The following is an 18,806-nucleotide window of genomic DNA, read 5'->3' on the forward strand; positions in this document are numbered from 1 at the left end:
GTTTGATTTTTTTTTTTTTAAGAAAAAAAAAAACATTTTATATTTAAGGAATGCTAATCAGCAAACAGACAAGTCCAGTCATTCTGTGTTAAAAACACACAGCCATCAAGTAACATAAAACATGTTCTCACTTGTAAGCATCTATTGTAGGCTAATAACACTAAAACACAACAACCATCCCACTCAGATCTGATGAGCAACCTTGTACAACACCTACACTTTGAAGTGTAGAAATAAGAAGTGTAAAATAAGAAGAAAAAAAAAGAGGAAAAAATGTGTAAGAGCAGAATTTCTGAAAAAAATTTAAATTTAATTTTTCTTAAACTTTACATGTCTACTGTGTTCAGCAGACATCTGTAAAGTCATTCATTTAATTCAACAGACATCCACTAAATTTCTGATCTAATACAAACAATTTGTATTAGAAAAGAGACTTTTGTTTTTACGCACCCCTTTCAAGACGACCTCCTGATTGTCGCTCCACTTCATAAACAAGACAATCTTCCAGCTGGTGTTGCAGTTTACGGAGTTCACCTGAAAACCAGACAGGTTTCATTTTCTGCAGAAAAATCCTGTACAAACCCACAAATGCAATTAAGGATAATGTAAAGTGTGTGTGAAGTGTCTTTTGTTCCTAGAGCCAGTTTTTTTCCTTTCAAGAGTGGAAAAAATATTCAAATTACACTTTATTTTACACCAAGTTGGCTTCCTGTAATTTCAAGATTTAATTTCTTCTTGACAAGAGACAATTTTCCATGAGGCGGTATGAGATATCTGCATTATGGAAGATCTTTGTACATCCTGAAAACTGTAAAACTCTTTGGTTTCTATTTGAATTCACTGACATTCAAGATTTCATTCCTCAAATCATAATTCATTTAATAAAATATGATCCAAAAAATTAATGTTCAGAATGAGGAGGAAGCTGAAAACGAGTAAGACCTCATTGCATCCTGGATTGTCCACGAGCTGGTGTGAGCTCGCATGAAGTGGTTGGCCCGCATTCACTGGATTCAGGACCACTTTGTCCCCGATTACCACCTACAATCACACACAAACACACTATAAGAGATATATTTAAAGAGCAAAGCTTGTGTAATGCAATTTTAGCATAAGAAAGGTTGAAATGGAGTTAAGGATCAGAAATCAGTCAAATTGCTTACATTGTGAAACTTAATTGAATTTATTAAGTAGGTAAATATCAGAAATACAAGGTGTTTTGCTCCACACATTTCTCCATGTAGGCAAGGGTCAGAAGAAAACAGCCTCTGCTTGTGTGTCAGATTCAGTCAGTGCATATTCTCTGCAAGCTGGCAATTTATTTAAAAGCCAAGAAGAGAAGCCTAAAAGTGAAGACTGTTATGTGGTTCATTATGTCCTTCAGCAGCAGCCCACAACTTCCTGCTGCAGGTGGAGAAGAGCTGGTGCCAACAAGAGCTCTGGAGCCAGATGTTGGCTCCAGTCCATGTGACGGAGCACATCGAACTGAAAGTGAGGAGGGTAAAAAAATTATCCTAGAAGTCTAAAGTGAGGCTGCAGATTCTACTTTTTATTATTGATTTTTTTGCTAATTATTTTTGTATTTCTTTATTTTTCTGACCAACAGTCCAAAACCCAAAGATGTTCAGTTTGGCTTTGACAGAGAAAAAAATGAAAATATTTCCATTTGAGAAGCCAGAACTAACAACTATTTTCCACTTTTGATTTACAAAATGAATAAGATGATTAAATTATCAAATAGTTTATTGCTGCTGTGTGCTGCTGCATAAGAGCATATGTGTAAACAGCAGTTTTGTGAACACCGGGTGGAACTTGACCTCTACATGTTAGAAAAATCTTAAGACAAACATACAAATGAGCAAAAAATGTCACCTTGGTAACCGAGAAAGTGGATGAAAAGAAGGTCTGCAGGTCCAACTATCCTCACTTAAATGTATGACAGGTGAACAGAAATGATGAATTATGTAAATAGTCGTTTGTCTTTGTTACCTTTTCCAAGGTGGAGGTCATGTTTTGGCGTCATACGTTTGTCTGTCTTTCTGTCTTTCTATTCTCATTTCATTTCATTTATTTCTTCACACACAGAGACATGCTCATTTATTTGGACACACAGTGTTGTCCACTCATTAGATTCAATGTGAATCAGGTCTCCCATAGAAGCTATTTAAAGCAGCATAACTCCAAAAACTACTGATTGATTTTGATCAAATTTTCCACAAATCTCTGAAATGGAATAAGGAAAAAATGATTAGATTTGGGAAGTGATCCAGATCACCGCCTGGATTCAGGAGTTTTTTTTAAACACTAGAAACAGATTTTTTTATGTATTTATTGATCCTTTGAGGAAGAGCAACGACAAAAAAGCATCAATGCTAAAGTAACAAAAGAGGGCGATGAATGTCAGCTGATATTGACTTATTATATTGTAGATTGAGAGCTCAACATTTAACACACACCAGGTCTATTTGGCATCAATGCAGCACCGGTAGATGCATTCAGTGCACTGAAGTCCAAAATGTTATGAAGAACCCCAAAAGCTCATCTTCTAGGTGAAGTTCAAGATGAATTCTGCCTCAGCATGTTGTCAAGCAGGTTTACTCTGAACTTGGTCCTATTTTAGTAAGAGGAGCTGATCATTTTCCCCCATCTGAGTCTTCCTAATCCAGTTGTTGGAGCACAGCCAAAACTTATTCTGCATTCATTCTTCTGATACTTTTTCATTTTTATTCTCATTCTGTTTTCAGCAACGTTGGTCTGTCTGTCTGTCTGTTAATAACATAACTCAAATAGTTATGGTCAGGTTTCCATTAAATTTTTAGGAGCTGTAACAAATAGAATTAAGGAAGAGCTGATTACATTTTTTCGGGCGATCCGAATCACCGTCTGGATCCAGGAATGGTTTTAAAAGGATTCTTCCCCATTGGGAGATAGGGATCATTTTTGCCATTACAGCTTCAAACTCAACAGATAACGCCTTGAATCAATGGTATAAAAACCCAAAACATCAGAAGATGACATCAGGATCTATGTTTTCATCTGACATGGTTTGGCCCAGATCATGCAGTTATTCTGGATAAGGTAATCCAGAATGTTTAAAACATAGGGGTACTGTGTGGGCTTCTGGTTCTTTTGTTTTTTTTTCTCAGGGGAGAGACCCTGTTGCTTGGCGAAGGTCTGCGTTCTCTAGTATGATCCTGGTGTAATCCTTCTGGTCATGTATACGCTTTAATCATCGTGGAGAGGTCAGGCTGTGCGAAGGTAACAGCAGGATGAAACTCGGCTCTCAGACAAAAATGCCTCAAATAAAAACCAAAGATGAGGTTTCTACACGAGAGGAGGACTTGCTCATCTCTCTACTATAACCAGCCCAACACACACTCTTGAGTTGTAAGCGTTGATGTAACTTTGGTGACTGATAGCAAGGACTTATCTTTATTTCTCCTGCTGATATAAACTAGTTCATATCAGTGAGATAAGCTTTCAACCTGATATATAAATCAAGATAAAGCTTGTAGTTATATTGTAAATAAATGTTTACATTTTCAAATCCTCACAGTTTGTCTCTGCGACTGAGACCTGGTTATGTTTAGCCATCTGTAGGAGCAGGACACTGAATTTTGCTGAGCATGGTTCAGATTTAATCTCAGTTTAGCGACACGCTTGTGTGAATTCTTAAGAATTCTGAACACTAGTGGCCTTTATTTGAACATTGCTTGAAAAGAAATAAGTCAAGAGAGAGCGTGGATGGCATTCAGCTAAAGGCCACAGGCTCGGAGTTGAAACCAAAGCTGACTGTTGAGGAAATCCAGCTTCTGTGCATGGATGCTTGCCCCCCCCCAAACCGGTTAGAGCTGTTCTACCATCCATTCTTACATATTAATATACTATTTGTAAAGTAGTAAATTTATTCCAAAAAGAAGGATGGAAAACACAAAGAAGTCATTAATAACATCCATGACACAAGTCAAATTTTTACTTGAACTTGACTGACATTCACTTAAGTGATCAGACCAGTGGTGTAGTGGTCCCTCGAGAAGTGGGTATACTCAAACTTTTTCGCCCTTGTTTTAAAAAGCAAAACAACAAATAAAGCTCAGACAAATAAAGTGATATTTAAGACTACTCTATTAAATTTAACTAAAAAATCCATCAGTATTTTTGCTTATTGTTACATAATTATAGGAGGAAGAGTTATAAAATTACTAAACCATTACTGGCACATAGAGCTGGTGAGACAGGCTCATAGACTTATGTCCATATATCTTCATTATGTCTATGTTCAAGCTAAAGTTAATGCAGCTGATGGCTAACTGCACCAGTGTAGCATCGGTAACCTTATCTGAGCTGCTGGGCGACGTAGGTACATGTGTTGGTAATTGTACAAGCAGCATCACAGGGAGCTTAGAAATGTAGAAGTGGGTATACTCTATGCTGACTGAAAAAGAAGTAGGTGTACTCCGTATACCCTGGACAACAGCACTGGATCAGACTCAACAGCAAACCCCCAGACTGACTCACACTGTCCCCTATGGAGCGAAGTTTGTAGAACGGCTGTATGTAGAACCAGGAGCCCTCATTTCCTGCAGTGTCCAACATCACCCTCATGGCGTTCTTCTCTAGCAGCGCCGGCAGACGTTTGTTCACTGTGAGGTATTTGTTGCTCTTCAGGTGGAGGAGCTGAGCAGATAATACACACCGTTAGTTTATTATAGGCCAGGAAATTAGGCAATAATGAAGTGCATGATGTGCTATTTGTGAGACTGAATTACTCCCACTTATGTACATCATTTAACATAAAAAAAAAAAAAATTAAAGACAAATAATTACAAAGAACAGACCTGAATGACGTTCCCATACTGGATTACTGTTCCAAGAAGCTTTTTATTTTCAGAGTCATTTTGTTTTTTCTCCAAGTCAGCGGCATGCTGGGATGCAAAAACAAGAAAACAGAAAATAATCTCACAAATAAATTCATCACCTTACCATAATAACCACATAGAGAAATTCTCTAGAAAACAACATGACTGGATATTAACAAAGCATAAAGATTCAGAAAGATATTAGTTTTTTGCCCAAAAAATGTACTTTTCAGGCTCACTTTTCAAAGGGGTTTTATCTCAAGCTCAGACTCACATCTCTATGGAAACACAGAAAAGATCACAATCTCCCATTTTATGACTTTGTGGTCAGATGGATTGCTTTAAATGGTATTGTATTGCAGCAGAAAAAGGAAAAGGAAAGCCTAGAAGGCAGAAAGGTAAGACAGTGGAAGTGAAAGGTTTACAAAAAATGTCTATAAAAGGACTTACAAGGACTCTGCTGGCAACTTTGCAATGAAAAAAGTACTTTGAAACTGCAGTCAATATTTCTGCACATTCATTTTGTTTATTTAGTGATGAGAACATTTTCAACCACACATCAACATGAAAAAACTAAACACTTCTGAAACATCTCCACCAACTGTGTTCTGTCTCTTATCTGCTGTCGTGATGACAGCTTTGTGTCTTGTGCATTGGTCTGCAGTGACCACTGTGACATGAACACGTCGTCACTTCACTTACATGGAGCTTGTTGAGCAGCACCGTGTCAGTGTTCCCTCCAGGCTTCGCCACTTTCCAAAACTGCTTCTGGGCCGAGTAGCGGTTCATGGGGCACAGCTTGAACAGACAGTCTGCACATACAGACAGGCAGCAAGAACAAAGAGTCATTACATGTAACCATATAAACACATGGATATATATATATATATATATATATATATATATATATATATATATATATATATATATATATATATATATATATATATATATATATATAGATATAGATATAGATATGGATATATATATATATAGATATATATAGATAGATAGAGAGAGAGAGACAGACAGACAGACAGACAGATAGACAGATAGATAGATAACTGCTACAGCTTAGTATAAACCAACACATATTAAATATCCCAGTTGTGAAAACATACCACAGAAAAACATCCACATGATAAACAGCAGCTTTTTGACAAGTCATTTATTCAACAAATTCATAACAAAAATGATAAATGGAGCCTATTTTCATCCTCTCGTCTTGAGACTGATCCAGACACGTGTGTACTTCCACTTCAAACACATATTAATAATTCTCCTGAATGGAGATCAAAGGGCTTGTCTGTGTCAGGGAAGAGTGTTTGTGTGTGTGTGTGTTCATGCTGTACGAGCATGGTAACATGTGATCGCATCCTGTGGTTAAACCACAATCAGTAATGACACAGAAATCTCCATGTTTGTGTGTCGTACGAGGAGGTGCTGTAATTAGCTGCGGCCAGATAGGAGCTCGCCAGCGCAGCAACGATGCGATGCTGCTGTCATCAACAATGTTTTACTGTACTATTCATTTTCATAAACTGCAAAAAAAAAAAACTTGTCAGGAGGGAAACCAGGCCTTTTATTTGCATGTGTACACAGTGATAACTGAGTTCCTCTTCAGTCCCGGGACAGTTCCTCTTCTGTAACAAGCTATAACTCCAACTGAAGGAGACTCACTGGATGGAAGCTGGATTTTATTTAGCAAGTATGGACCAACTGCTTTGCTTGTTAAAGCTCTGCTCACCGCCGACTCCTCCCTCTGAGTCCTGGCTTTCCTCCGATTTCACCTCTCATCAGACTTTCATTTCTAAGAGGGTGAAAATAAGAAAAAAGGAACAATCTGTCCATCCTTCCCCTATTCAGTGTCTCTCTGTCCTCCACCTCGAGCTGCACTAACATGCCCAAATAAGGTCAGCCATGAGAAGGGGAGCTGGATGACAAAGAGAAAAACGAGGGTGGGGAGTGGACTCCCCATCTTCCTCCCCCCCTTTAATATTCTGTCATTCCTCCTTCTCCTCTGTAAATTCCTCAAAAAAAAAATTCACACACACCATTTGTTTTCTTCACGGATGCATGCTCGAGATCGCCTAAATCCTCCTCTGTCCTCTTCTAACCCTCTCTTTCCCTCTTCATCGGATGTGTTTACGTTTGTCTGACTCAAAACATAGTCAGAAAAAAAAAAAAACAAAGAAAAGGAAGTGAAAGAGAAATGAGGAAGACAGAGAGAGGGAGAGTAAAAGAATGTGAAGGAGAAATGTAACAAGGACTAGAAGAAAGTTGCAGATTTGAGAAGACGAATCGAGGTCAGCTTCAATCAAACAGACGAAACATCTAATGATGATTGAAGCTTGTAGCTGTAAATAAACCAAGACTGAGAGCTCCAGTCTGACAAGTCAGCTGCTGTTTAAACTCTGCACAAATCGCTAAACACCATCAGTAAACGTTTGATCTTAATGACAATCAGCGGTGAGGCTAACATGTTAACGCACCTTCAAAATGTCTAGGAAAAGTGTGTGTGTGGTGGTGGGGGGGTTGTGGACTGAACCGGAGGCGAGAGAATAATTAATTTTCATTCATATTCCTGTAACTAAAAACGCTCGTGTGCATCCGAAACCTCGATTGCATAACATCACTTAATTTAACACGTAGGCATTTTTTCAGACCACAAGCAAAGCTGGTTTTGACAGCTGCTCCATATGCAGTCACATGTACACACTGAAATATTTCTGCATGTCTTTTTAAAGGATATTTTTCACAACACTGTAGATTTTTGTCGGTTCTTGTGCCTCCTGTGCCCTCACAATTTTGCTTCATGTTTTCTGTAGCTGTCACAACTTTATATTTTTAATATTATCACAATATCAGCAGTAGATTCAAACAAAAAAAAAATTATACAGTTGTCAGATACTTAGAAAAACAGGAGGTGCTCATGACTGGGCATGCTCCATCACTGGACAGCCAACTCCAGAGATGGAGCTCCGATTTCTAGAGATTGATGCAACACATGCAATGTGTATAAATGCAATTCCTAAAATCAGCATAGCAGCATTTTAAATGATACATATTTAATAAGTTGCACTGTGCTTTTATCAAAAGTGACCAACAGTCACGGAATAAAATGGTTAAACTACTTTTGTTCACCCAAAAAATTCACATTAATTTCTAATCCCTTGCACACATAAAAGGTGCATTTGTGTGGAAAACAAGGGTGGTCTAATATTTTTTTCTGCAACTAAACTGTCAAACTCAGATGAAAACCGTTCTCTCTTTCACACTCACAAAGTTGAGTGAAAAGCTGACAATGAGTTGAGGAAGGTGGCTTTAAGTGCCAACGCTAACCTCCAGTGAGTTGTCAAACAGAGTGCTAATCATACGTAAGTGTCAGAAACTTTCTAAACAACATAGTATGATCTCTGCTTTCAGATCCGCACAACTCTTATAGAAACTCTTATAGAAACGTAGTTTGATGTGACAAACTAATGATTTGGAAATATGCTACAACTATGAAATATGGATGGAGAATATCTCACATAGCATAAAACTGATAGGATGATCTTAAAAACAGAATTTTCATACATTTTATGTTCATTCTGCTTTGTAGAGTTATTTTATAAGACTTGCGCAATATTACATCTGCTGATGGACTATAAGACTTTAAGTAATATAATATCTGGTCTGTTTTATTTTTAGCCAGCAGTTTGAGCTACAAACACAAACATATTTGCAAAATTTTGCATTCACTGGCAAACTTCACCAGCTGTAACAAACTGGAGAGGAAGGAAGGCCCAATGATAAAAACAGAGTGATAAACCTTACAGAAACTGTTTATTGTTGGTTAACTATGCTAAACTATACTAAAAAATACAAGCAACATTAATGGATTTCAGCTACATTTACTGCATATCAACACAGAGTTGATGTACAACCATGGTGTAAAATTTACTCAGATGTGTTGAATGCAAAAAAAAGAAAAAAAAATCAGGACTAATATCTAAATGTTCTAGTAAATGTTAAATGTCACAGCAGGCCCTACCTTCCACCGACAATCTGGTTATATAAATTCCTTTTCTCTCAATTAAATTTTAAAATCCAATTTAAATGTTATCTTTTAATGTTTTTATTTAATATTCCCATTTTGAGAGACTGTTGGAAAACAATTTCCCTTCAGGGATTAATAAAAGTCTTCTGCTTCTGATTCAACCTCATCTGGTGTGGATTGTCTACTACTGTTATATAAGAAACAGCAGCACATCGCTACAATACCAAAATCCTAACATACCTTTGCATAACAAAAAAAAAAAAAAAAAAAAAAAAAAAAGGCAGGAAGACTTTTATTTTGTGACAGATCCAAGCAGCTTCTCTCTGTAGTAATTAAATTACACAACCCAGTCAAGACCTACATGCATCTGGCTAATATAAACCTTAATATGACCTTGTAGCTATTAGCTACAAGGTCATTATACTGTTGGAAGTTTTATAAAGAAAGTAAAATGTTAATAAGTCAAGAGACAGGAACTTAATGTGTCTTGAAAAAACCATTGATAGACCAGAAGTATATGTAGTTGCTAGCAGAGAGAGGAACTGGAAACAGGACTGTTTCTGATGTTTATCTTAAATGAGCCACCCAGCTTGTCTGCTGTGTGTCCGACAGCAGCAGTGCTCTGGGCTGACAACAGACGAAGCTAGTAAGAAGGTAATACTCTAAACTGAGTTGAGCTGTATGAAGTTTAAATGCTTTAGTACACACGCAAAGGACATCCAAGGAAAACAAGAAATTGATAGTTGTGTATATGTGAAGTCAGGACAAGGAAACACTATTCTCTGTAATGACCTTCACATGCTAGTAGTTTAAGATTAAACCTGTTTGACAAAAAAAACTTGTTTTTGCAGATGTTTCTGTCTGAAAATGAGTCAGCTTTGACTTTCTCTTAACCTGCTCTGTTGCTCACAGTTGATTAGAGCACACTATATAAACACATTATTATAGGTTGTTTTTTTTGTTTTTTTTTAATCTTCCTTGTTTCTTTTTTAAACCAAAGTTTAAGAGAAATGTCTTGACCTAATTGGAGTAAAACATCAGAGTAAAACCAGATTAGGTGTATAACCATGCATCCATCTCCTGCCACTTATCCAGGACTGGATTGTCAGCGCTACAGTCTGAGCAGAGTTATCCAGACACATCCACCTAACCAAGCTCTTCTAATGGGAGGCGCTCCCCATCCAGGCCAGAGATATAATCTTTCCAGCAGGTCATGGGTCTGCCCAGAGGCCTCCTCCCAGGTTGGACATCTCAGAATCACTTCCCCTGGGAAGTGTCTGGAAGGCATCCTGAACAGATGGATACACCACCCTAGCTGGATGGTTTTGATATGTAGAGGCAGAGATTTGACTGCGAGCTCCTCTCGGATGATTGAGCTGCTCATCCTATCCTGAAGCACGAACCCAGACTCATTTCACTGGAAGCTCCTATCTATTTTAGATCTCTTTTTTGCCACAGCCTGCAGCTCTTTAGCATAGCTGAGGGTTGGAATATACAGCACAAGTCAAACATTTGAGCACGTTTTTCCATCAAGTCGAATGGGAAAAGTGTCCAAAACTTCTGACTGGTTCTGACAGTTTCACCTTCTTCAGCCTTCATGTCACCACCGCAAAACACTAGAACATTTGAAAGACCGTGGCCTCAGATGGAGGTGCTAATTCTTAGACCATTTCCCTTATATCTGGTTGCAAACCGTCTCAGTGCCGACTGGAAGTTGCTCTTAAATTAGGCAAAATGGACTTTCTTAAGCCTAGAAATGTTCTTCATAAAGTTTTGTTTTGTTTTGTTTTTTTAATTCGTGCCTTGTCCAGCATTTAAGCAAGCAGAATGATGGTCTGGATGCCATTTTCTGCTGAGCAAATTGACTTTGCCAGGGGGAGCATTACTGGTATGATGTTCCTGTTGATTTTCTAGATTCTTATTTCATAGCTTTATTTATTTTGTATAATAGTAATACAGAGTTTCTACTGCTGGACCAGACCGGAGAAGATAGAAGAGAGACAGAAAGACAAAGGGAAAGAGAAAGAAAACACCTCATAGGGAGAGGAAAAGAAAGAGATAGACAGAGAAAGAAAGAAAAAAAAACTAAAAAAAAAAAAAAGGACTTTCTTAAGCCTAGAAATGTTCTTCATAAAGTTAATGGGAGCAGAGTCAGAGAATAAAAAAAGCTGGATTTGGAAAATGGCACCAATCATTTTTTTCTTTAGACTTTTCAGTCTTCATACAAGTTTTAAACACTTGACTAGAACAGCTGCTCTGGCAGATGTTAGTCGAACAAACCCTTCTGTTGTATCTATCTGGAGTCACTGCAACTGATTTTAATCCAAAACTGCACATTTGTGCCAAACAGGACATCCCAACAACATCCAGAGCCTTAAAGAACTCAGACTGAATCTCATAACCCCCTCCCCAAACACAAACACACACTCACACACACACACACCCCAGGGACCTGATTCCTTTAACTTTATTACCCAAACACTGCTGATAGGCAAGTCACACCAAAACTTCCCAGTCATTGTTGCCATTACACAGAGACCTCAAAGTTTCCCTACAGCCCTGCAGCCACAGCTACACATCACTGCATCAAGAATAGAGGTCAGGAACACATCCCACACACACACACTCAATATTCCCAGCCTCCCTTGGAATGTGAGGGAAAATGCTGGGGATGGAAGTTGAAGATCTCCTGGTTTAAGGCCTCTGTCAAACATTCCCAGCACATTCTGCACAGAGTGCACTAAGACTTGCGTCTTAGTTCGCCAACCGATCCAACTCACCGACTGATGCAGTGATCAGCTGACAGCTCAGATCATCTTCTCAGAGAGTATATGGTGAACAAAGCTCTGTGGTCTCACAATCAATCATATTAAAAATCAGCATCTGATCTGCGACCGAGGGCATTATGGAGCCACGTGCACTTATATAAATATAGTGTTTGTACCAGACAAATTGTGACTAGCTCAGGACTACAGAATGCCTCCCGCTCATGCTTTTCTCCAGGTTTCACTGTTGTCAACCACTACAGTGTTGACATCCACCTGCTAAACAATGGAGACACAAGACAATATACAGTACCTCACACAGTGACACTAAAACGGCTTGGCACACAATTCATTACAAATACGAGATGAAACTCTACGAAGCATAATGTGTCATGAAGATCCAGAAACACCCCAGTTAACGCTGGGCCTGAGCTTGACTTGTCCCAGTATCGAACCAACAGAAATTTGCCACTGATCTCTAAACCTTCCACACAGAGTCATCCATCCAGATTTTTTAAGGACACAGATAATGGCCATCCGCATCAAGAATTCCTACACTTATTATTATAAAAAATGTCATTATTCACACTGCTGATAATGTTCTAGAAACTGAATTGTCAAGCAAAGCCTGCAGTTTCCAAAAAAGAGGTGTTAGGAGAATTTATATTTATGCTTGGAGTGTTGTCCTTTGAGGACACATTTGCATGATTTTGGTGATGATCTTGTATTTTAGAGAACATCAGTAAGGAGAGACAGCAAAGACGAAGGCATCTCATATCCAGCTTAGACATTCTTAACATGGATAATATGAATGACACATAAACAATAAAGAGCACAAATTTACTGTCGATCTTTTAGCGCCATAAAGTGGAGACTTGATCCTGGTGTATTTTGACTGGATGTCAGTTCATTCTTGTTCATAGAACTTAACTAAAACCACCCTGTTACACTCTAGGTTCATCCTCCGTTGTGTTAAAAAGTCCTTTCAAAACAAAAGCATCCATAATGGATTAAGTGTTCATTTATACACATGATATGAGGCAGAAAAACTAAGGCAACTGGTACTCCTACTGATAGTGTTATTTACTGTAAATATAATGGGATGCCTATGATGGAGAGGCGACCAGTGCAGGGTGTACTCTGCCACTCGCCCAATAATTGCTGGGATAGGATCCAGTTTTCCAGCAATCCTAAGCGGTTAAGAGAATGAACGAATGGATGAATGAATTAATGAATGAATGAATGAATGGATGGATGAATGGATGGATAGGCCTGTCACAATAACAAATTTTGTCATGCGATTAATTGTCTCAGAAATTATTGCGATAGACGATAATATTGCATTGAGCATTATTGTAGTCATTTTGAGACTACTAAACGAAAATAACAATAATGCCATAATAATGCAAGTACACCGATTCAAAGATCAACATACTTTAATTTCTAAAGAATATTTAGCTCGATGTGCAGACTAGTTTATGCTCATCCAGTCCCCAGTCTGCTGAAACAGATCAGGGTTTCTCCTGCGGTTTTGGCAATTTGGTTATCTGGAACATATGATCTCCAAACACTATGTAACGCATTTACATAGTGTATGGTCAGCTCATACAAGGGGACACGTTTGGACTTGACCAGAGGTGGAATGGTAAAATTCATTGTCTTTGAACCCCTTCAGTACATCATTTTTCATGTCATTGTCAAGTTGTGGAATTGCCGTTTGTAACATGTATGTTCATCCAGGTGATTCATACTGGCTGTGAAATATTTGCAACATTTTTCAAAATGTCGCCTTTTTAACAATATTAAAGGGCAACATGGCTTTACCAACCACGCTGTCTGAGTCAACGCCATGTTGCACGGTCCTGTTGGTAGTTAATCTGTCAGTTAAACACCTCGGTGATCGTGGACTGTCGGGAAGCTGGAGCTAACCCATTTATGTAGGTCTTTTTTCACAGCTGGGAAAATTGCAGTGTTTTAAGTGCAGATGGAAGCTTGTTGGATTGCCATGTTTAGTTAATATGTCTTAAAACAAATGTGACACAAGAAAAGAAAGACAAATGAAAAATTATTGTGTCCGGCAAACTTACTGCGGACATTTTTTCTTGTTGTGCGATTAATCGATTTATTGCTTATTGTGACAGGCCTATTCAGTTAAATAGCAAAAACAAATAATAGTTTATCAGTTTTCAAATGTCATACGTTGTCTTTGAATCATTTATATGTCATTAAATTAATAAAAATTTATTTATTTTTTTAATAAAAACTTGACTTAACAGTGTCTTCAGGGGAAAACAACATGTGAAATGACCAAAGTGATCAGGATCAGTCCATGTGGTTGGCCGACTGACCAACATTATCAATTACTGTGATACACAAATACAAGCACAGCATAACACAAACATAAAAGTTATTTCTTTGATCTAAATATTAGCAGCTAAAAACTCAAAAGAAAAAACAGCAATTGTGATGCCCAGTTGTAATAGGAAATGTCAACCAATACTGATTAAAGATTATTTATATAAATGGCATCTGTAAAAGTCAAATAAACACTTTCGAAATCATGTGAGAGCTCCCTACAGATCAGTGCTGTATTACACACACACACACACACAAGCTTGTGGGGTATCCTTATTAGGACATAGTATTGACTTTCATTCACTGCTCACAGCTAATCCAAAACTGAGCTTATACCAGTTAGTTCGTTACACACACCCACTGAAACCTACCCTCAATTCACACACCAGCCCAAAACCATGAAATAAGGCTGACCTCATAGGGACAGGGTTTTCATCCCTGAAAGAAACATTATTCAGACCTTTACACTAAAAATGCTCCAACAACGTGACAAAAACAAGAATGCACACAAGCGCACACACACACACACACACACACACACACACAAAAAAAACAGTGTTTGTAATAATACACCACTCAAAGTCTCTTTGTTAACATTTCAGAAAAGTGATGGATGATTATGTAAACCGGATGACATTTGGAAAAAGCAGCATTTAATTTACACAGTAAGTTATGACCAAAAGGAGCCGCTTCCATAGCAACCTCCAATTTGGACAAGTGGTCTGACAATAAAACAGCTGAATGACAAAGTATAGATAACAACAACTACAAGTGGAAACACAAAGCCTGACTGCACTTCTGGCTGCTGCTCAATGCGCTCTGCTCAACTCTGCAGTCAGCACATGTACGTTTCTCATGGTCCTGTCCAAAGGAAACACAAAGCAAGGCTGAAGTCCCAGGAAAAAGACACAGGCTAAATGAGTGAGAGTATATAGTGAGGAGGGTGTTTTGTTTACATTAGTAGGAAATGTTAAGCATACCTCAGCAGTGACAGTACGACCCAGTGGACAGGGCTCATCTGGCCTTCTGCCCTTAACACATCCACTAACTAGACATATCTCCGTTCAAGTGTTTCCCTCAAAAAACTGAATACCCACCAAAATGAAAAATGACAAAACAGAAATGTCTTTGCAGATGAAACTGGAAAGACTCCAGCTGGGTTATTCCCAAAGAGTTAAGTTGTGGTCCGGAAGATAAATACTTATCTTCCTCAAATTGCTGGAAAAGTGGCTCAGAGCAATTGCATCTACAAAGCTCTTGAGACAACATGCAGCATTGCAAACATGCACATTATTTCAGAACAAGAGCTGGGGAATAGGTATACCAAGAAAAGCTGAGAAGAAGCTGCTGAAACCTTTAGGATTTAGCGCCAATTATGTCCTCATGGCAACATTGCTTGTAAAGAACACAAACATTTATTTCTAGTGTATCATTGATTTTGTCTGATCAGAATTGGTTGTTTCTATAGCTGATCAAGGTCTTTTCCGATAAGTAAGCGTTTTAAGAGATGAACAAAGCACTCTTATCAGAAAAGCTAACAAAGCTATCAAATAATCAACAGTATGATGAATTACATGGAGCATGTCACCTACATAAAAAAATTAGGCTTATTATAAATAAAAGATGTAAGTGTACAGAAAACCACAATTTACAGAGCCTGTACATGACAGAGAGATTCTAACAAGACTGACTCTTCTACCACCCGCCGGCTGGCTGTTACATCTCCAAAGCATTCCTATCTATGGTGAAAATGCAACCAGAGAAGACCATGAAGCTGCGTTGCGTTTGCAAGCTCCCCATTCCCCATAAACCCTCTATAAAGCATGTGCATGCAGAGTAATGCACATGCTGTGAAGATAGTGAATCTACGCAGATCAGCAGCACCTCCATGACTTCCTCTTTTCTTTGTAAAAGAGCACATTTCAAAGGCACACTCCAGTTCTGTGTCAGATTTTAGTTATTAGCTTTAAAATCCCAACAACATCCCAGAGCTGCTCTTACAGACTTGGCTAAACTGATTTTTACTACAATAGAATCATAAAAGTGTTTTCAGACACTGTGAATGCTTCAGTCTTAGTGGGAAATATGAACTTGAAGGGCAAAAGCAGGGATTTCCCTTTTAACACAAAGCTGCTCTTTTGCAGCATCTCAAATCATCTCTCTCAGTCCTAATGTTTGCAGTTCTCTTCATGTGGTTTGTTCCATAGTACCTAATAAGACCCATTTTCATCTGTCTGCTTTCTGGTAGATATTCAGAGGCCTCGCACAGTGAAATTAAAGCCTCTTATTGTCTAAAGCAGCTGACATGGTCAGCTGGAGAGAGTCACCATATCCGAATTAACAGAATGAATACCAGCTGTGATCACACAAGAATATTTCTGAAATTGCATTTGTAACACTGCCAAAAAGTGCATAAAAATGTCAAAACAAGCATTGTATCCATTATCTCCTGTATTCTTTAGTCATGTCAAACTAGCAAAAGATAGTCAGTGTCACAGTGTAACAGCGGTTAAAGTAGAAACTGAAGATTTTCCTTAATGCATTGTACTTAATGATTCATTTTTTTAGAGATTTAATAGGAAACCAGATTGTGGGATGGATAATTAAATGAGAGAAACTGGTCAGTGAAGGCATTTCTGTGAAAGTTAACCAACAGCAAATCCCTCGTTGCACTCCTTTATGCTGAAAACAGACGTACAAAAACAATGACAGTAACCGTGCTGAGATAGAGGTCACAGCAGTGTATGTGTCTGCATGATAATACGAAAGGGTCCATTTTCATGATGGAGAGTTGGAGCAATAGCAAAAGAAGAAACCAATTATATTTTGATGTGGGAATTCAGATCACATTTCCTTAAATTTTTGGCCCTGGTGTACAACAATTTCTCCAAATGATTTGGACTGTAATCTCGCTAAACATTCAACAGCAGAGGAAGACTTCCTGTCCGTGTCCAGTTAAATCCTCCTGCGGTTGTATCATACAATCTGTGTCACATGTTCACAGCAGGGACCAACAAAAGCACTAATGCAGTTTAAACTATTTAATAAGAGATGGTGCTCACTGATTAGCAGGAGTGGTGAGAACGGATGAAGACCTCACTTGGACAGTCTGTCCAACACACTTGACAGCTGCACTCACACAGTCTCAGACACAAAGAGAGATGGACCCTTCTTTCATACGGGTATCAGTCTGTAGTCTGCCTTTATCATGCTGACAGAGATTGTCTCCAAGGGGTAGATAACAGCTCCTGGGACACCAGAGACTCGCTGGAGAGCTGAACGGCCGAGGTCAAAGCTGAGATCAAAGCTGTTTGCTTATAAATGTTGTGTGGACTTCCTTCCACTCTCGAGACAGCAGATATGACTCTAAATACAGAGCGGGAGCCTGTGTACATGGAATGTATGCTACCTGACACTTCAAACCACACTGTAAGACTTTTTTTTTTTTTACTTTTTTTTCGTCTTGTCCAGTATTTAAGCAGGCAGAATGATGGTCTGGATGTTCTGTGGAATGAGCTTCCCCTCCACATTAGACAAGCCTCCTCACTGTCCATTTTTAAAACTCAACTTGAAACCTATTTTTATTCCTTAGCCCTTAACCCAATGTAAGACAGTTTCCGGTGTGCTATAGTTTATTTTTATTATTGGTTTTTACTTACTATTTATTCAGTTTGTTTTATTGTTTTAATTCTGTATTCCTTGTATGACCTGTTGTTTTATTGTGTTATTTGCTTTTGAACTGTTTTATTCTGTTTTTATTTTGGCTGATTGTGTACGGCACTTTGTTTCGACTCTGGTTCTTTTAAAGGGCTTTATAAATAAAGTTGAGTTGAGTTGAGTTCTGCTGAACAGCAGAACAGTGTAAGACTTTAAAAGCGATCAGTCATAATCCGTATGTTACAGAGTTTTAATGTCATATAAAACACTGTTTCTCAAATGGGGGCATGAGTACCCCTGGGGGTACGTGAAATGTTTTGAAAACATATGTTTTTATGTTTTCTTTAAAACATCCTTAAACAAAATAATATAAAAATATCATAGAAATATTTCATATATTTCATCCAGTGTGAGTATACATTCATAAACTGAATTTACATTTAGATTTAAACCATTTCATTCCTCCCAGAATCACACTTTCCAATGTGACTTTAACTCCCTCCGTTCCCAGCCAAAGCATATTTATCAGTCACTGTCGCCTTGAATGCAAACAATGGAGTCTTGGTTGAAGCGTCGTAGAGATTTTCATTGTTTAAAAGTTTAATAAACCAAACACAAATGACAAAGGGTTGTATTTCATGTTTTTTCTTAACCAAAAATATTTTGCAGTGGTTAGGGGGTAAGTGGCTGTAAAAAATGATTTTACAAGGGGTACAGTGACATAAAAGAAAGGAGGAGGGCTACAAATCATCAGTGAAAACTTTTATTAAAATGCCTCACAGTGCGGCAATCATTTTTATAGTATTCATAAATGTGTTAATTATTCTCTAAAGCAATATTCTGGTAAACACACAGTATTGACAGCAATAAACACATTTCATAGCTTATTAGTTGTTTTTGTTGTCAGACACAATAATTTCAAAGTATAAAGAAATTATTTTTACTAAGTACAGAGATGAAGAGTAATAGATTATCACTGGGGGTTTGCTTATGTCTCTTTGTTGTTATTAATGTTGTATTTTGGTGCTATGTTTAGTTGTGTTTACTAATTATAATGATATAAAGATTATTATCATCATCATATTATTAATAGGAAGCTAAATGGTTCAACAATAAAGGATTATTTTG

The 18,806-nt window shown here is 37.9% G+C and overlaps 1 protein-coding gene across 1 annotated transcript in view; it reads right to left on the bottom strand.

Annotated features, from left to right (window-relative positions):
• Positions 1 to 18,806, bottom strand: part of LOC306756986 (inositol 1,4,5-trisphosphate-gated calcium channel ITPR1-like) — a gene marked incomplete at its 5' end in the record, with an annotated part of 83,715 nt that overhangs the window by 59,188 nt on the left and 5,721 nt on the right. The window contains 5 exons of the mRNA XM_079241946.1: positions 451 to 534; positions 943 to 1,041; positions 4,519 to 4,677; positions 4,839 to 4,925; positions 5,562 to 5,671. Of these exons, the coding sequence (XP_079098072.1) occupies positions 451 to 534; positions 943 to 1,041; positions 4,519 to 4,677; positions 4,839 to 4,925; positions 5,562 to 5,671 (539 nt within the window). The remainder of the gene's footprint in view (positions 1 to 450; positions 535 to 942; positions 1,042 to 4,518; positions 4,678 to 4,838; positions 4,926 to 5,561; positions 5,672 to 18,806) is intronic.

This window comes from Telmatherina bonti (assembly GCF_933228915.1).
Source record: "Telmatherina bonti genome assembly, chromosome: 6".
Taxonomy (NCBI): Eukaryota; Metazoa; Chordata; class Actinopteri; order Atheriniformes; family Telmatherinidae; genus Telmatherina; species Telmatherina bonti.